The following is a 20254-nucleotide window of genomic DNA, read 5'->3' as shown; positions in this document are numbered from 1 at the left end:
AGATGAAGGTGAAACGATTTAATGAGAATCTGAGGGGTAACTTTTTCACACAAAGGGTGGTGGGTGTATGGAACAAGCTGCCAGAGGATGTGGTTGAGGCTGGGACTATCCCTTCGTTTAAGAAACAGTTAGACAGGTACATGGATAGGGCAGGTTTGGAGGGTTATGGACCAAGCGCAGGCAGGTGGGACTGGTGTAGCTGGGACATGTTGGTCGGTGTGGGCTGAACATGCCGTTCCACTCTGTGAGGTTGGGGGCGCTGTGCGGGGAGGCCGGGCTTGGTGCTCCCGGCCGACTCTTAACAGCGCGCACCCTCCCCATTTGGTGACGTCGCGGGGGGAGGGGGTTCTGTCGTCACATCCGGCGGGTGGGGCCAGCAGCCGGAGTTTGGGCGTCACTTCCGGCGGGTGGGGCCAGCAGCCGGAGTTCGGGCCGACTGGTCGCGGAGCCCCGTAGCCGCCATGACGCACTGGTTCCACCGCAACCCGCTGAAGGCCACGGCGCCCGCATCCTTCAACCTGTACGGGGTGGCCACCACCGGCGCCGCCGCCAAGGCCTGCAGGTACGGACTGGAGCGAGGAGCGGGGCGCGGGGCCAGTCCCTCAACCCGAGACCCAGGCTTCGGGCCTTCTCCGTCTCTCCCTCCCGCTGCGGCGGCCCCGTCTGGCCCGGTCATTAGCCCTTCCCTGCGGGGCCCGACCCGACCCAGACCCCGGGCTTCCTCCATCCCCAGGGCCCGCCTCTGGGCGACGGTCCGGGGGCCGAGGTGACCGCACCGCCGCGCACTGCCCGCCGCCTTCACCCAGGGAGGGGGAGCAGAGCTCGGCCCGGTTTCAGCGCTGCCCCTGGGGACGGAGAGAGGAGCTGCTCGGTGGACATGGACTGAGGGAGACACAACGAGCTGTCCCGCAGTCACTCAGCGTCTATGGAGAGGCGACCCGGACCCCGGACACCCACCCATTGCCCATCTCCAGCATCCGCTCTTCCCCGTGTCCTCCTCAGCGCTGAACTGGGAGACACAAGACGCTGAGATCTTGAGCAAAACACCGGGTGCTGGAGGAGTGGGACCGCCTTGGCCCGCTCAGTCCCTCCAGCACCGTGTTGGTTCAACACCAACAACCTCAGCGCTACTTCCAGCTAACCTCCGAACTGTTTTTGTCTTTGCGCTATTATTGCTTGAGCTTTATATATTGATTTTTTTGTTGTTGTTTATTATGGTGTTTACACAGTGTTTACAGATGTTTATTATAGCTGGAGTAACTCAGCGGGCCATGAGGCTGGAGAATGAGGCTGAAGATTGGTCCTGAGCCGGTGTGTCGCCCATCATTGTTCTCCAGAGATGCTGCTGCCAAGCCCATTGAGTTACTCCAGCACTTTGTGTCTGACTATGATATAAACCAGCATCTGCAGTTATTTGTTTCTATGTTTATACATCTGTTATGTTGCTGCAAGTACAAATGTAACTGTTCCGTTTTGGGACATATGACAATAAAACACTCTTGACGTGACTCCTGGGAAAAGGCCCATGTGGACTATTGTTGTTTGCATGTCATTGTAGCTGGATATGTAAGGAGATTTTTGTTTTATAGATGAGTGCAAGACCCACCCCCTTGTGTGGTTTGGTGAATGAGCTCGTAACGGAGTGACTGTTGTCTGATGACAGTGTTGGGGTAGAATTGGTTCATTATTGTCACCTGTACTGAGATTAGTGCAGATCATACCATACCCGAGTACATCAGATGGTAGCAAATGAATATTAAACAGAGTGCAGAATATAGCATCAGAGTTTGCAGGGAGAGTGCAAATTAGAAAAGTGTAAGGGCGGCAATGAGGTGGTCTGGAAGATGGGGAATTCTGTGAATCCTGAGTCTGTGACTTTGGTTCCAGAGTGGACATAACTGAAGCAGTTTACAATTACTTCTGCTCTGTGGGAAGATATTGTAAATTAAGTGGGGCGTTACAATGTTTAATTAAGTACTTGGGGTCCATGCTTGACACAGGTTGTGACTTTGTGAACATCCCAGTTAGCATCATGGTACAGACAAAAGATTGAGACAAGTTTCTGCACTTGGTTATATCTGGAGGGGGGTGGGTGCTATATTACCCTTCCTGATGAATGGTGTCAAATACATTGGTGAGTCCAGTAAAGGCAGTGCACAGTTGTTAGTGGTGCACCGTGCACTTCTCAGATATGTCAGACATTGAAGGCTGTGGCACCTACTCTTCTGGAGAGATGGAACCACGCAATGACCTGACTGGGAGGACAGTAGTGATCTTGCACACAGCAGGGAGGTCTCTCTGGTAACTACAGTCACATTTGTCTCTTCATGTGGTGGTCAATAATTATGATGCATCTGGAGTATCCTAGAAACATAGAAAAATAGGTGCAGGAGTAGGCCATTCGGCCCTTCGAGCCAGCACCGCCATTCAATATTATCATGGCTGATCATCTAAAATCAGTACCCAGTTCTTGCTTTTTCCCCATCTCCCTTGATTCCTTTAGCCCAAAAAGCTAAATCTAACTCTCTCTTGAAAACATCCAGTGAATTAGCCTCCACTGCCCTCTGTGGCAGAGAATTCTACAGATTCACAACTCTCTGGGTGAAAAAGTTTTTCTTCATCACAGTCCTAAATGGCTTGCCCCTTTTTCTTGAGCCTGGTTCTGGACTCCCCCAACATTTTTCCTGCATCTAGCCTGTCCAATCCTTTAAGAATTTTAAGAATCCCTCTCATCCTTCTAAATTCCAGTGAATACAAGCCTAGTTGCCCCATTCTTTCATCATATGTCAGTCCAGCCATCCCGGGAATTAATCTGGTGAACCTACGCTGCATTCTCTCAATAACAATAATGTCCTTACTCAAATTCGGAGACCAAAATTGCACATAATACTCTACGTGCGGTCTCATTAGGGCCCTGTACAACTGCAGTGGGATCTCCTTGCTCCTAAACTCAAATCCTCACAGTGAAGGCCAACATAGCATTCTTCGCTGCCTGCTGTACCTGCATGCTTACTTTCAGTGACTGATGTACAAGGACACCCAGGTCTCATTGCACCTACCCTTTTCCTAATCTGATACCATTCAGATAATTATCTGCCTTCCTGTTCTTGCCACCAAAGTGGATAACCTCACATTTATCCACATTATACTACATCTGCCATGCATCTGCCCACTCACCCAACCTATCCAAGTCACCCTGCAGCCTTATAGCATCCTCATCGCAGCCTTAAACTGCCACCCAGCATTGTGTCATCCGGAAACTTGGAGATGTCATATTTAATTCTCTCGTCTAAATCGTCAATATATATTGTAAATAACTGGGGTCCCAGCGCCGAGTCTTGCAGCACCCCACTAGTCACTGCCTGCCATTCTGAAAAGGACCCGTTAATTCCTACTCTTTGCTTCCTGTCTGCTACCCAGTTCTCTATCCATGTCAATACCGTACCCCCAATACCATGTGCTCTAATTTTGCACACTAATCTCCTGTGTGGGACCTTGCCAAAGGCTTTTTGAAAGTCCAGATACACCACATCCACTGGCTCTCCCTTATCCATTCTACTTGTTACATCTTCAAAAAATTCCAGAAGATTAGTCAAGCATGCTTTCCCCTTCATATCCATGCTGACTTTGACTGATCGCTGTCACTACTTTCCAAATGCGTGGCTATACCATCTTTAATAATGCAATACAATACAATACGTGTTTATTCGTCACATTTTACATAAAGTGCAAGTGAAATGAATATGTCAGCAGCGATACAATGAGAAAGAACCCACAATACACAATAAAAATTTAACACAAACATCCACCACAGCATTCATCACTGTGGTGGAAGGCCCAAAAATTGTCCAGTCTTCCTCCAGTAACCCCCGTGGTCGGGACCAGAGTCCAGAGACAGTCCATAGTCGGCTCTTCCCCGCCGGAGACCGCGGCTTCAGGGTGGTGTAGGCCGTAGGCCGGCGGTCGAAGATTTAAAGTCCCCGTCGCAGCCAGAAGCACCACAGACCGCAGGGCCGGCAGTCGAAGCTCCCCTCCAGGGGCGATGGTAAGTCCACGCCGGGTCCGCGGTAGAAGTTGGCCACGGGCCAGCTGTGGAAGCTTCTTCTTCTCCCGGGTCCCCCACGAGGGATCCCGGGCTGTAGACGCCGCGCCAGCTGGAACTCAGGTTGTTGGCTGTCGCGGGCCAGCACAACGGAGCGCTTCCCTCCGGCGAGCCCCAGCGAGGGCTCGCCCGCTCCACGTCGAGAGTCCCCGCTGCGCCCGCCGCTGAATCCCCGGGCGCTTCTCCGGGAAAGACCTGGAAAAAGTCGCCTCTCCATGGAGGACGCGACCAAAACGGTTTCCCCCTTCCCCCCCCACACCACCCCCCACACAAAACACACATAGAAACACAAAAAACATACTTTAAAACATACTAAAAAAACATAAAAAGTTGAAAAAACGGACACGCTGCTGACAGGGCGCTGGCTTGCAGCGCCCCCACCGGCTCAATTAATCGATTCAAGAACCTTCCCCACTACCGATGTAAGGCTAACTGGTCTATAATTCCCCGTTTTCTCTCTCCCTCTTTTCTTAAATAATGGGGTTACGTTAGCTACCCTCCAGTCCACAGGAACTGGTCCAGAGACGAGAGAACATTGGAAAATTATTACCTGTACTATTGCATCCACGATTTCTAGGGCCATCTCCTTGAGTACTCTGGGATGCAGATCATCAGGACCTGGGGATTTATCTGCCTTCAGTCCCAACAGTTTCCCTAACACCATTTTCTGACTAATGTGGATTCCCTTCAGTTCCTCACTCCCACTAGATCTTTGGTCTCCTAGTATTTCAGGGAGATTGTTTGTGTCTTCCTTAGTAAAGACAGAACTTATTTAACCCCTCCTCGGTTGAGTTCTAAATTTCTCCCAGTCATGCTTCCTCTTGCCTAGTTACGTGCCTTTTCCTTGGATTTAACACTATCCTTGAATTCCCTTGTTAGCCACGGTTGAGCCGCCATCCCCATTTATTTTTTTTGCCAGTAATTGGTGAACAATTTTCGGAGTTCATCCATGCTGTCTGTAAATCTTTGCCATTGCATCTTCACCGTCAACCCATTAAATATAATTTGCCAGTCTATCCTAGCCAACTCCCGTCTCATAACATCAAAGTCCCTGTTCTTGAAGTTCAGGTCCCTAGTTTGTGAATTAACTGTGTCACTCTCCAACCTGATGCAGAATTCCACCATATAATGGGCACTGTTGCCCAAGGGCCCTTGCACAAGATCGCTAACTAATTCATCCTCATTACATAATACCCAGTCTAGGATGGCCTGCCCTCTAGTTGGTTCCTCTACATATGGGTTTAAAAACCCATCCCATATACATTCCAGGAAATCCTCCTCCTCAGCGCTGCTACCAATTTGGTTGGCCCAATCTATATGTAGATTAAAGTCACCCTGCATAAGATACCCCCCTCTCCCAGTGTAGGTTATATGCAGAATAATGTTGGGGGTGGGGTGTCCCAATAGTTTGTGAGTGAATCCCCAATGAAAGGAATTTTAATCAGTTGGCAAGATGCTTTTTGAGATGCCTATACATAGATTCTTGGTAGTTTTATTTATTTTTAACTTGCGTTTCCAGGCTTAGAGCCATAGGGTTGTATAGCACAGACACAGACCCTTTGGCCAAATGTGTTCACACCAGCCCTGATGCCTTTCTGTACTGATTACCTTAATGTACTTAAATCTCTTTGGGAGAGCTATCTTATGCCCCCTTTTTGTTCTCCTCATGTATGCTTCTCAGTCCCAGGAACTCCTCCAGGGATACACGATCCCAGCTTCCTATACCTGTCCCATGTTCCCCTTTTTTTTCCTGGCCAGCGTCTCAATTTCTCTTGTTTTTCCAAGGTTCCTTACCCCCACCTGCCTTGCCCTTCACTCTAACTGGAGCATGCATGCCTTGGACTGTCACCGTCACTCATTTAAAAACATCCCACTTTCCGGATGTTCCTCAGCCCACAAACAACCTACTGCAATCATCTTTAGCAAGTTCCTGTCTAACACTATCGTAGTTGGACTTGCCCAAATTCAGAACTTCACCGTGTGGGCCCGCCCTGCCCTGACACATAACTATTTTAGCCGTAAGGCTTGGCTATGGACACTTCAGTCACTTGCCCATCCCAATTTCCTAAGATTAGATTAAGCTTTGCCCTCTCCAGTATAGGGCCCTCTACATTATGCCTGAGAAAAATATCCTGACCACATTTGACAATATGGGTGTCAGGGGTTAAGGGGAGAAGGCAGGAGAATGGGGTTAGGAGGGAGAGATATATCAGCCATGATTGAATGGCGGAGTAGACTTGATGGGCTGAATGGCCTATTTCTTCTCCTATGACTTATGACCTTATGACAAATGTTACCCTGCATAAGCTCTCTAATGCTATGGCAGTCCCAGTTTATATTCAAATAAATACAATTTAATCCAATAGTCCTTCCTCGCTCCCTGCTGTGCTTCTGCCTTTCTTGCCCACTGAACTTGTTTTCCTCGCCTTCTGTACCTTCCAGCCTCACTCCTGCAATGCGTACTATCTCCTGGCCAATCTAATATAAACCTTCCCAAGTAGCATAAGCAAATCTGCCCACCACGATGTTGGTTCCCCTCCTCTTGTACAAGTCACCTCTTCCCCAGAAGAGGTCCCAGTGGCCAAAAATCTGACTCCTAGTCCAACTCCTCAGCCATGCATTCACCTGTTCTATCTTTCCGTCCGTACCCTCACAAGCTCCTGGCTCTAGGAGCAATCCACCGATTACCATGCTGAAAATCCTGCATTGTAACCTTTGCATTGCTCCTTGTATTCAGTCTGCAGGACCTCGCCCCTTTGCCTACCAATGTCATTTGTGCCAACGTGCACAATGACTTCCGGCTACTCAATTTTCCCCATGAGAATGTTCTGCAGCCATTGAGTCGTTAGATATCCAGCAAAACACTGTCCTGGAGTCCCCGTTTGCTGCTGTGGAATCTCCTGTCTGCCTCCCTGACTACTGAGTCTCCTATCGCTATGGCTCTGCCTGACATTACCCTCCCTAGACCTATACCCGGTGCTGACTGCTGCTGCCCTTGCCCTCCCAGCAGTATCCAAAGGGGCATACCTGTTGTCAAGGGAATGACCACCGGGGATACCAGCCAGAGAGTGCCGGCTCTGCCTACTCCTTTTCCTGGTAGTCACCCATCTCCTTTCTCTCCGTGCCCGAGGTGTGACCAGCTCACTGTAACTCCTTATCCATGGCCCCCTAATTCTCCTGGATGATCTTGAGGTCCTCTCGATTTGCTGCTCCGGTTCCCAAGCGGGGCCCGTAAGGAGCTACAGCTGGACGTGCCTCCCACAGGTATAGTCGTCGGGGACACTGGAAGTCCACCTGACTTCCTGCAGGGAGAACATACCACCATTCCTAACTGCCGTCTCTACTGAACTAGACCAGGAAAGGTATAGAAAGAAAACAAGGAACAACACACACTGTACCTTAGACTGCTGTCATCCTCTATGCCAAAGCCTATAACCTATAACAACATTTAAAAGACATTTGGACAGATACAGTGCCCTCCATAATGTTTGTGACAAAGACCCGTCATTTATTTATTTGCCTCTGTACTCCACAATTTGAGATCTGTAATAGAAAAAAATCACATGTGGTTAAAGTGCACATTGGCAGATTTTAATAAAGGCCATTTTTATACATTTTGGTTTCACCATGTAGAAATTTACGCTGTGTTTATACATAGTCCTGCACCAACATAAATAATGATAGACACAAAATGCTGGGGTAACTCAGCGGGACAGGCAGCTTCTCTATAGAGAAGGCATGGGCGACGTTTCAGGTCGAGACCCTTCTTCAGACTATGTCAGGGGAGGGGGCGGGACAAAGATAGAATGTAGTCGGATACAGTAAGACTGGTGGGAGAGCTGGGAAGGGGGAGGGGATGGAGAGAGAAAGCAAGGGCTATTTGAAGTTAGAGAAGTCAATGTTCATAACGCTGGGGTGTAAACTACCCAAGCGAAATATGAGGTGCTGTTCCTCCAATTTGCACTGGGCCTCATTCTAACAATGGAGGAAGCCCAGGACAGAAAGGTCAGAATGGGAGGGGGAGTTAAAGTGCTGAGCAACCGGGAGATCAGGTAGGTTAAGGCGGACTGAGCGGAGGTTTTCAGATTGGTCTCGCCGATATACAGGAGTCCAGACTGGAACATCGTATACAGTAGATGAGGTTGGAGGAGGTGCAAGTGGAACTCTGCCTCACCTGAAAAGACTGCCTGGGTCCTTGGACAGAGTCGAGGGGGGAGGTAAAGGGACAATTGTTGCATCTTCTGTGGTTGCAGGGGAAAGTACTTGGTGAGGGGGTGGTTTGGGTGGGAAGGGACGGTCTCTGCGGAAAGCAGAAAGGGGTGGAGATGGGAAGGTGTGGCTGGTGGTGGGATCCCGTTGGAGGTGGCGAAAATGTCGGAGGAGTATATGCTGTGTGCGATGGCTGATGGGATGGAAGGTGAGGACAGGGGGGACTCTGTCCTTGCTACAACTGGGGGGGGGGAGCACGAGCGGAGCTGCAGGATATCGAGGAGACCCTAGTGAGATCCTCATCTATAATTTTGCTGTAAATGACGGCTGACATAAATCATCTCAGGATGCTTCATGAATCATTCGTATTTACCACCCTTCTCTTGAAGTGTTGCAGAAAGTTACAGAAAGGGGAATGTATGAGTTGAATTGAAGGCTCTGTTTCTGAGCTCTATCACACACAGTGGCGCAGCGGTAGACTTACAGCCTTACAGCACCACACACTCAGGTTCGATCCTGACTACGGGTGCTGTCTGTACGGAGTTTGTACGTTCTCCCTGTGACTGGGTGCTCCGGTTTCCTCCCACACTCCAAAGACGTGCAGGTTTGTAGGTTAATTGGCTTCTGTAAATTGTCCCTAGTGTTTAGGATAGAACTAGTGCACTGGTGATCGTTGGTCAGTGTGGACTTGGTGGGCCGAAGGGCCTGTTTCCACTGTATCTCTAAACTAAACTGATCTAAAAAGACCCTATGGGTCCTGGAATAAGTGGAGTGGCTGCCATCCTGTGCTCCTGTATATGTAAATATCGGGCTCGCTGGTGTGGGTAAATGTCAGTGCATGTCTCGGGTTCCTTGATCACGGACAAGAGGTCTGTTGTTCCTGAAAATGCTGGAGTAACTCAGCGGGACAGGCAGCATCTCTGGAGAGAAGGAATGGGTTATTCCTGGTTGGGTTCAATTGGTGTCACCAGGAACAAGTCATTTACAAATCGATTATAATTTAACCACAGGAGAGGGATCAAAGTTAAGTCATCTGTCAGCCATAATCTCCATGAGCTGGTCACAGAGTGGAACTGCATGGAAGCAGGCCCAGCTTGTCAATGCCAACCAAGGCGCCACAGGTGGTGAAACTAAATGGCCTACTCTGTTCCTGAATTTCAAGTCGTGTTTTGTTTTGTCTTTCAGTGACATGAGGAGCGCAAGGATCAAACTTCTGGAGTTATTTACCGATGTAAATTGTAACATGGAAAAGATGAAAACGGCAGTCGATGCATTCTTTTCTCTCCTGCTAGGTAACAATGTCATTGCAAGATTAAAGCACGTTTGCCAATGTGATGCTAAATTCTGTACCGAGAAGAAATGTGATGATGTGATTTAGAAGCAGAGGGTGCTGCAAACGCAGACGGCAACACTCCTCACAAATGGGCACAATCAGAATTTAGAAACAAGGATGGGCAGATGCTGGTTTACGCAGAAAGAGACACAGAGTGCTGGCGTAACTCAGCAGGTCAGGCAGATTGTCTGGAGAACGTGGATAGGTGACGTTTGGGCCAAGATATCGGAAGATGAGTCCCGACCAGAAACATCACCTATCGCATGTTCTCCAACGATGCTGCCTGAGGTATTCCAGCACTTTGTCTCTATTTTTTAAAAGGAGAACTTAATTGCGTTAGAATATTAGAAGAATTATCCCTATTTTACTGGCTGATACTTATTCATGAAAATGCCAAAAAAACAAAATAGTTGATCACACTGGTGTTAGTGGTTTCACCTTGGGCAACAGGTTTCAAAGGGACTTCACTAGCTATATATGGAGGAGTGGGATGTTGAGGCCTTTATGGGTGCTGTGGGGATGTATGCCTTATTCTCTGGTCCAGTAAGGAAACTGAAATTCTGGGCCGTGTCTGGATGTGGGCTGAGCTGTGTGCAGAGCTATCAGTACCTGTACAGCAGGTTGGGTGACATTTATATACGACGATTTCCATTGATTGGAAAGTTCATAATATGCATTCCCCTAGTGTGAACTAATCAGTAACCAGAGATTACACGGGCAAACAAGGAAACTGAACAAACTGTACTGTCATTTGTGCTCTGGCATTGGAGAAACGATCACTATCAAAGGAGTCACAATCCTGCAGATGCTGGTTCACAAAAAAAGTGCTGGAGTAACTCAGCGGGTCAGGCAACACCTCTGGAGAACATGGATAGGCGACATTTTGCGTCGGAACCCTTCTTCAGACTCATTGGGTTGTTTTGTTTTTAAACAAAAGCTTATGTTTTAATCATCGCATTGAACAGGCAACGTCTCCATGATCACTGCGTGGATTAATTTGTTCTCATAGTGAACAATTTATTTAACACTGAAGAAGGGTTCTGATCCGAAACGTCACGTATTCCTTTTCTCCAGAGATGCTGCCTGGTCCGTTGCGAATGCAGTCCCAGCCTGCCTGCCTGCCTCTCCCTATAAGCAAGCCCTCCAGTGCCAATAACATCCTTATACATCTTTCCTGCCCCTTTGCAGCTTAATGGCCTCCTTCCCATAGCTGGGCAACCAGAACTGTGTACAATAGTCCAAGTGTGCTTCATTTGGTACAGTTGAAACATGACAGGCAGGCAGTATCTCTGGAGAACACGAATAGGTGACGTTTCGGGTTGGGATGAAATGTCATGTACTGTATCCAATTTCTTCAGAAATACTGCCTGTCCCACTGAGTTACTCCAGCATTTTTTTTTTGTAAACCAGCATGGGTAGTTCTTTGTTTCTCCAGTACTCTATACGTGAGGCTGATGAAGACGTAAGCAAGATGCTCCCTTTACCACCCTGTCCACCCGTCGCCACTCTCATGAACTAAGTGTCTGTACCCCCGAGGCCTCTCTGTCCTACGACCCTCAAACCATCCTGGGATGGGGCAAGTGTGGAGCAGGATTAGATAACGACGGTGATCGTGAGCCAGTTGGACCTGAAGCCGCAATAGACACCAAAAGTGGGCGGCACGGTGGCGTAGAGGCAGAGTTACTGCACTACACGCTTGTAGCGCCAGAGACCCGGGTTCGATCCCGACAAAGGGTGCTGTCAGTACAGAGTTTGTACGTTCTCTCCATGACCACATGGGTTTTCTCGATCTTCCTACACTCCAAAGACGTCCGGGTTTGTAGGTTAATTGGCTAGGTATAAGTGTAAAATGTTAGTGTGGGAATCGCTGGTCAGTGCGGAGTTGGTGGGCCGAGGGGCCTGTTTCGGCGCTGAATCTCTAACTTAAAGTCAGGGGAAAAAAAAGACCTTTGACAATGCGTTAAAAAAGATAGGAGGGGAACATTTTTTACACAGTGAGTGGTGCGTGTCTGGAATGTTTCCAGTTGTGGTGGAGGAGGGAGATACAATAGTGGCTTTTACTGGGCTTTTAGATAGGAATATGGAGGTATATGGATCACATACTGGCAGGAGATTAGTTTAACGTGGCATCGTGTTCAACACTGACATTGTGGGCTGAAGGGCCTGCTACTGGGCTGTTCTATGTTGTAAAGCTTTATACAACTGCATTAAAAACCAAGTTATATAAGAGGCACTGCTGATCATGTCTTGCTCATTTCTTTCCCCCTTCCACCCTCCAAGGTTTCATAACATCGCTGGATGGCACCACACAAGAGAACAAGCTGCGTTTCATTCAGAACTTCAAATGGACTGACACCTTGCAGGGTAACACAGTGAGGTGGGTCTGCAATAACCGTTTCACGTTGCTGTAGATGTGATGAGATGTAGTGTTGTGTTATATTTGAGAGGTCTTAGCTTGGCAAACACACGTTTGCCCATTTAGCAACGTGACCCCTCGTTGTATGGACTGCTTGCAGTAACACAGCTCCACAGCAGCTACCTAACCTGCAGTGCTGTGTCTGAGAGTCCTGGCACAGTGCCACACGCAGTTCAATGTTTGGTCATTCCTGCTGCTTGATGCTGCAACATGATATCAAGAGTCAAGAATCTTTTATTTGTCATATGTCCTGAAATGGAACAATGGAATTCTTACTTACATCAGCACAATGGATCTTTAAACAAAGTGCTCGGTAAAATCCATAACAACAAAAAGGTTCAAATAAACAAACAATGATAATGCCAAGCCAAAAATAATGTCCCCAATTCTATGTAGTCCAGAGCCTGTTTGGAGGTTGTAGTGTTTAATAGACTGAGGGTTATAGGGAAGAAGCTGCTCCTGAACATGGGCGTTACATTTTTCTGGCTCCTATATCACCTTCTCGATGGCAGGGGTGAAATGAGTGTATGGCCAGGGTGGTGTGGATCTCTGCATTTTTGAGGCATGATTCCTGTTGATCCCTTCGATGGCGGGGAGGTTGTCGAATCAGGCCCTGATGCAACCAGTCAGTGTACTCTGTACTGTACACCTGTAGAAGTTCAAGAGAGTGTTCATTGACATACCCAATATTCACGGGAAGGAGAGACATTGATGGACTTTCTTGGTGGGATATCCAGAGCACTTTACAACCTGCTAACTGGCTTTGAAGTGCAACGGCAGAAAATGTAGTGATTTATTTTCACCCAAAAATGTCCCACACACTGTGACATAACAAACTGATAATCTAAGACAAAGCAAATGCTGGAAAGACAGCTGGATCAGGTCGGGCACCCTCTGCTTCAGTTCAGTTAGCATTTCAGCTCAGTGAGAGGACATTGATCTGGAAAGTTGCCCCTGAATCTTTCCCCAAAATGCTGCCCGACCTGCGGACTATTTCTGTGGTCATTTTAGATGTAAAGCCTTTGAAGAGTTTTGCTTTTGGAAGGGATAATCTGCTTTGCAATTGGCCTGGAGGTGGCTCGGAGCATTTCCTGCATTTTGGGAATAATGCTGTAAATCACTTTCACCCACCGACTGGTCAGTCAGTCTTTGTTCAATGTCTCTCTGTTGCACTTCCATTGCTAGCCCCAGGACCTCCAGTCTTGAGTTGAGCTTGGTTCAGGTGAGCAGGGTTCCCAATACCGAGCAACAGCTGACTGTACATCAACCAAGTCTAAGGCCTCTCTTGTGTTCACCAAACATGAGCTTATCTTCCCTAAGTTGAGGCCTCAAGAAGAGCTTCTACTATCCGTATATCCTCACTTCCAAACCTGGGACTTATCTCAGTCTGCTCCCCCCATCTGCTGGGAATTGTCTGAACATCTGAAGAGGGTTACCAGAATGCTGTCTGGATTAGAGGACATTAGCAGCAAGGAGTGGTTGGATGAAGTGAAGGGAAACCTGATAGAAGTAAATCAAATGATGAGAGGCATGGATAGGGTAGATAGTCAGAACCTTTTTACCCAGGGTGGAGATGTCACCCTAGACTAGCTATTGTACTTGTGTATGGTTTGATTCTACTCTTGGAAAGTATTATCTGATTTAATTGATAGCATGCAAACAAAAGATTTCCATTGTATCTCTAGTAGATGTGACATTATATACCAATACCGATGGCTTTAAGTTCAGGGAGAATGTTTTTAATGGAGATGTTTGGGGCAAGTGTTTTTTTACTGGGTGCCTGGAATGTGCAGATACAATAATGGTGTTTAAGAGGCTTTTAGATCGACACATCAATATGCAGGCAGTGGAGGGATATGAATGACGCGCGGTCAGAAGGGATTAGTTTAACTTGGCTCCTTCCTCAGCCTATCTACCTGTGATGCCACTTTGGGGAACTGTGTATCTGTAGCCCTAGATCCGTCTCTGCTCTACAACACTCCCCAGAGCCTTGCCCAGGTAACACCTCGCACTGGGGTCAAAATGCAGTCTTGCGTTAATTCAATGTACACAGTTTAACAATACTAAACCCCCACACCACTGCCATCATCTCACGGTGGTTTTTGTTCTTGTTTGTTGAAAGCAGAGATCGGTTTACTTTATTATGTGAGTAAGGGAACAGTCAAGGAAGTTAGCTCGGATTTAAAGTGCTTTTTGAAGTGCGTTAATCTGATAAGCAACACCATTGAATCGTGGTGTAAGAAGAGGAACGACTGAAATAAATATATACTTGGCCCTCGTGAATGATGTGATATTGTGTGAGGTGCATAGAATAAAGTCCCATTAATGGTGCAGAAGGAAACCTGGGCTGTCAGCCTCTCACCTAACACTGCCTTGTCTATCAGTAAGTCTTGTACTCAAACCAACACCCAGGCTAATATTTGCTTACTTGCACAATCGGGGCGAAATGGCAGTCAGGAAACCTCTCCTGGCATCTCAACAAGAGGAAGTAAATGCCTCCCTTTTAATTGATTAGATTGTTTGTAGATGGGGTGCTGGCAGACATTGGGATAGTCTGACAGTTGCCACTGCCGAGCTGTGCATGTTCCACCTGAGTTATTGGAAGGCCACTGACTCCTGAGTTACCTTAACAAGATATGTAGGAGTGGTGCCCTGTTGAGGGGAGCAAGAGTGTTGATGTGAACACTCTCTTCAAAAGATTTGTTGTAGATGTCAGATCTGTACTCTTGGGAGTCTGCAAGATCTGTACCAATAATTGGTGCTGTCCATACAATCCCCTGTGTATGATCACAGGTCTCCTTTCTGCCCAGTACCTCATTAATCAGAGAGAGGGTCACAACAGCATAGCCCTCACTGTATTTTCCCAAGTCCTCTCTACCTTGCTAGTGACCAGTGACCACCTAGTCACGGTTCAACTGTTCTCCATCTAGTCACAGTTCCATCCGTCACCACCATCACCCAGTCACGGTTACACTATAACTTACAAGTAAAAACAGACTAAAGACAACAAACGACGAAAGGGACGAGACAGTCTGTTGGCATGGCTGCCATGTACAGCACCACCCGATGGTAAACCTTTAACTAAATACCACCCCTTCGTGGTGCAAACCTTGCCTTTCATGAAATCACTTCACTTCTAATCGTATTGTTCTGCAATCCGACTTCTAAACATTGATGCTTTCTCCCCACTTTGAATCCCTTCCCATCAGAGAGCCTCTCATATACTGTGCAGTTGTGCATTGGATACGGTAGTCTAACGACTCTCAATGGACGTTCTATTCAACGTTGGACCTCGGTGATCTTCGTAGCTCTTTATCCCTTTAAGCCTTCTATAAAGCCAATTGCCCCATCTTGTAGCCGTGCCTCCCCGATGGTGTACTGTCCTGTGTTTAAACTTTCCTGGGTTTGCTTCCTGCCATTTATGTACAGATTCCCTGCAGTGAAGGACAGGAAAGATTCCTTTTTTCACGGTTCACTTTGTTCCTCATATAATGGAATCCCCACTATCTTGCTCTTCAATGTCGGTGATGTATACTCCGTACTTTATCAAACATTTCCCAGAGTATCTTGCCTTTGATCACAGTGCCCAGCAGGATGCCATCTTCGATCTGGTCTCGATGGAGTTTAACGTGGCTCTATGGCACACCAAGCATGCCTCCAGGCTGGCGGGGAAGGAGGAGTAAGTACCCGCATCATTCATTGCCAACACCTTCTGCTATGCTGCTTCCGAATGGAAGGAAAGATGACTAACGTGGATGTGTGTTCACTCTTAGCGTCTCCGTGGATGAAGCAAAAGATGTGCACAGGAGCTTAAAGACTGCAGCTGGAATCTTCAAGCATATCAAGGTCAGCCACCTCTGCCCCAGCCGCCTTCCTGCTCTCTCCCTGAGACCCAGCAGCTTCACTGGAAGGTTTGGTGTGGAGGATCCTGTTGGCCCTTTGTCTCAGGATGTTGCATGGTTGAACAATGTTCGAGGAATGAGGGAGGGAGGGTGTGGTCCTGGATGGATGGAGGGGGCAGAGATGCCCCGTCATATCTTCCCAAACATCAGCTGGGCGAGCTTGAGGCTTTGTCCATGCCTATTGCAGCACGCTCCCACACCCTTGACTACTGTGCTGGGCAAGCTTTCACTTGCTTTCTTCACAACATTTCCTTTCCCCAACTAGGAGTCCCAAAGGACAAGATTCCATTGGTATCAACTTTGGCTCGGAGTGCAATGTTGGTGAAACATTGCCCAGCCTAGCTGGAAACCAGGCGGAACGATGGATGTGTTCTCCAGACACACGGGTTTAATTGATTCATGAACTTCTTTCCTTCATTTACCTCTGCCTTGGCGTCCCTGGTTATCACAACGTGTGTTGATAGCACAACAAACTGCAGATTTGTGTTTACAAAAAAAGACACAAAGTGCTGGAGTAACTCAGCAAGTCAGGCAGCATCTCTGGAGGACAAAAATAGGGGCCATTTTTGGTCAGGGCCTTTCTTCAGATGATTGTAGTAGGGGGGGAGAAAGCTGGAAGAAAGGTGGGGGTGGGAAAAGCTTGGCAAGTGATAGGTGGAAACAGGAAGGGGGTTGAGTGGCAGATGGTTGGACAATGGACAGAGATGAAAAGATGCAGTGAGATAAGGATAAAAATGTGAAACGTGGCCAGAGGAAAGAATAGAGGTGCAATTGGAAAGTGAGAAATGGGTGCACATGAAGATGGGGCACAGAGGAGAGAGAGAGAGAGAGAGGGATGGGGGGGGGGGGGGGGGGGGGGGCTAGCTTAGTTATCTAACAACTGGAGAATTCAGTGTTCATTCATTGGGTTGTTATCTACCCGTGTGGTGCTGTTCCTTCCATTTGCCTCGCTCTGGAGGAGGCTGAGGACAGAGGTCAGTGTGGGAATGGGAGCTAGAGTACATTGTTGAGTTTTGCATGAATGTTAATCCTGCGTTTGGGTCCTAGATCTAGACTGAGAGTTAAATGGGCTTACAGTGCCATCATTCCACTTTAATCCTCCCGGGTGATCCCCGCATTACTGGAGGGTTGTGTTCCTAGTCAATGGCGCCGACCATGATTTTCCTTAAAGCAAAGTTTTGAGGCCCAAGGAACTGCATGTACTGACTTAAGAAAACAAGACACAAAGTGCTGGAGTAACTCAGGCAGCCATTTATTTTTGTTCTGCGTAGGACAATGAAGTAAGCAGACTTGTGACGGCGCCTGAGAAAGGCAAGGATCTGGAATCTCGGGTGCTGGACACCTACATCATTCAGAGCCAGGCCGAGGCCCAGGAAGGTACGAATGGGCGGCACAATGTCCACAGCAGGAACACTTTCCCTCTGAAACCACCGCAGTATAAACCTGCTCTTAACCAGAGAGCCATTCACCGGTCACACAGTGGGTCTTCAGTTGACATGTACATATCTGAAACATAAATGTGGCAGTGAAACACAAAGGTCATTAAATGCCCACTGGTGCATTAGATGCCTGAGGCACGTGAGTGTGCTTCCACAGATCAAAACATTTTGTCCTTAAATAGAATCCCAAATTTCCTGGCATTTGATGGTATTTCCTGAAATTTACGAAGCTTTCCCCAACTGCGCATGTGCGACTGCTGTCCCAACTGCGCGGATACTTGCCCCACTACGCACGCACGGGGAGACGGCGTCATATTGCATCCTTACAGGCGCCATTTTCAATGGTGACACGGCTGATGGGCCTCCCCCAACTGTGCAGACGTGGATGGTCGTAAATATGCTTTTTTCCCCCAAAATCATCCCGCGGGCCAGATGCAGAAATTTCCCGAAATTATTTAATTTCCCTAAAATTACCCGAAGACAACCAGAATTTCCCGGATTTCGGGTAATTTCCATCAAAGTGGAAACACAGACCTGAGAGGAGGTAAAGGTCTGACCTTTGTATGACCCTGACACGGTGGCGTAGTGGTCGAGTTGCTACCTGACAGCGCCAGAGACCTAGGTTTGATCCTGACTCCGGGACCTTTGCTTTCCTCCCACACTCCAAAGACGTACAGGTTTGTAGATTAATTGGTTTGGTTAAATTCTCCCCAGTGTGTAGGATAGTGCTGGTGTACGGGGAACATTAGTCAGCATTGACTTGATGGGCCAAAGGATCTATTTCCGCGCTGTACTAAGCTAAAGCTGATTCTTCCCGATGGTTACGGTGGTGCAGTGGTTCATGGGGTCCCGCTGCATCTGCCCGCCCGCCCGCCTGTTGCGGTTTGTGGTCCCAATCAACCTCTACCCGCCCGTTGCAGTTGGCTACTCCCGTCCCATCCAGCTCTGTGGCGGCTGGAGATGAGTGGGTTTCCAGTGCTGACTGTCACACGGGCAGTGTGCTTCTGCCTGAATGACGCAGAATGTTGCCGTGACAAGTTGTACCCTCGTTAGACTGAAGCCCTTGTCCGGACCCCTTGGTTGTTCATCAATTCCAGGTCCTGCTGTGGAGGAGGCGGAGAAGTTGTCTAAACCCGTCACCTGTTACTGATCTACAACGGAAGTGTAAAATGTTTGTTTCCCAATGAAGTGACCATCCATTTGTGTTTGATTCAAGTGACCATCGCGAGAGCCATTGAACTAAAACACAATTCGGGTCTCATCGCAGCTCTGGCTTATGAAACAGCCAACTTCTACCAGAAGGCTGGTGAGTTTTTTGTTGCTGATTCTCTCCTGCCCTTTCCGTGTAGACCTGAGAAGCTTGTTGATCATTGAAAGCAGCAGTGTTTAATGTGCAGGGGGATTCTTCTCAGGGCCTGGCTTTCAACCCTGTCTCTGGCCTTCCTTCCTGTCCACGTTAGTTCCTGCAATAAACACTGGGCCCTTTGTTTGGTTTAGTTTATTATCATGTGTAACGAGGTACAATGAAAAGCTTTTTTGTTGCGTGCTACCCACACAACAGAAAAACTATACATGATTACAATCAAACCGTCCACAGATACAGGATGAAGGGAATAACATTTAGTGCAAGATAAAGTCGATTAAAGTCTGAGGGTCTCCAATGAGGTAGTTGGTAGGTTGGGACCGCTCTCTAGTTGGTGATAGGATCCTTCAATTACTTTCAATTGCCAACAGTTGGGTAGAAACTGTCCCTGAATCTGGAGATATGTGTTTTTACACTTTTGGACCTCTTGCCTGATGGGAGAAGAGGGTGAGACTGGTCTTTGATTATGCTGGTGGCCTTGCCGAGGCAGCGTGAAGTGTAGACGGAGTCAATGGAAAGATGGCTGGTTTGTGTGCTGGTCTGGGCTGCGTCACAACTCTCTACAATTTCTTGCGGTCTTAGATGGAGCTGTTCACTTTGAATATCTGATCTGGGCGGAGGTAACATCCTAGTTGTGAGTACTAGGAGGGCGACTCAATTAATTAACATGGGAATCTGGCTGGATCCATAATCACTTCCCTCTGCTGGATCCACAGAGCTGGTTGGAACAGGCAATGGGATCCTCTGTGGGAATGGGAAGCAGAGGTTGGGTCAGAGGGAGGTGACCTTTCATTGCTTCATCTTGCCCCCAGCAACGTAAAATTTACACGATAAGCTAGGATTAAAATCCTGAGCAAAGCATAGTGATGGAGTAACAGGGGTCAGGCAGCATCTGTAGAGGAATGCCTTAAGGTCACACAGCAGGGAAACAGGCCTTTCTGCCCAACACGTTCATGCCAACCAAGGTGCGCATTTACCTTAGTCCCACCTGCCTGCTTGATGCTCATATCCCTTTAAACCATTCCTATCCACACACCTGTCCAAGTGTCCTTTAAATGTTGTTATAGTATAGGTGAACTATCACCTCTGGCAGCTCATTCCATAATCACACTGCCCTCTGTGTAAAAATGTTGCCCTTCGTGTTCCTGTAAAATCTTTTCCTTCTTGCCTTAAATGTCTGGCCGCTGGTTCCTAATTTCCCTACACTGGGTAAAAGACTCTGTGTGTTCACCCTATCTACCCCCCTGATGATCTTATACACCTCTATAAGATAACCCCTCATCCTCCTGCCCTCCAAGGAATAAAGTCCGAGCCTGCCCAACTTCTCCCTCTAGCTCAAGCCCTCAAGTCCTGGCAACATCCTCGTAATTCTGCTCTGAGCTCTTTCCAGCCTAACAAGGACCTTTATATAACAGGGTGACCAAAAGGGAACACAGTACTCCAAATGTGGCCTCACCAGCAGAATGGACAACTAATGTTGTTCATATTGG

General features: G+C 47.9%; 1 protein-coding gene and 1 long non-coding RNA gene across 2 annotated transcripts in view; one reads left to right on the top strand and one right to left on the bottom strand.

The window, feature by feature from the left end:
• The first annotated feature begins 370 nt into the window (after window positions 1–370).
• Window positions 371–20254, top strand: part of brox (BRO1 domain and CAAX motif containing) — a 30287-nt gene continuing 10403 nt past the window's right edge. The window contains exons 1-7 of the mRNA XM_055636207.1: window positions 371–562; window positions 9497–9603; window positions 11925–12021; window positions 15644–15739; window positions 15834–15906; window positions 17234–17339; window positions 18618–18707. Coding sequence (XP_055492182.1) covers window positions 462–562; window positions 9497–9603; window positions 11925–12021; window positions 15644–15739; window positions 15834–15906; window positions 17234–17339; window positions 18618–18707 — 670 coding nt within the window. The 5' untranslated portion in view covers window positions 371–461. The remainder of the gene's footprint in view (window positions 563–9496; window positions 9604–11924; window positions 12022–15643; window positions 15740–15833; window positions 15907–17233; window positions 17340–18617; window positions 18708–20254) is intronic.
• Window positions 17196–20254, bottom strand: part of LOC129697545 (uncharacterized) — a 44241-nt gene continuing 41182 nt past the window's right edge. Inside the window, exon 2 of the long non-coding RNA XR_008723542.1 lies at window positions 17196–17468. This is a non-coding gene — a long non-coding RNA (uncharacterized LOC129697545). The remainder of the gene's footprint in view (window positions 17469–20254) is intronic.

The sequence above is a fragment of the Leucoraja erinacea genome, chromosome 5 (assembly GCF_028641065.1).
Source record: "Leucoraja erinacea ecotype New England chromosome 5, Leri_hhj_1, whole genome shotgun sequence".
NCBI lineage: Eukaryota > Metazoa > Chordata > Chondrichthyes > Rajiformes > Rajidae > Leucoraja > Leucoraja erinaceus.
This window is presented reverse-complemented; position numbering and strand designations above follow the sequence as displayed.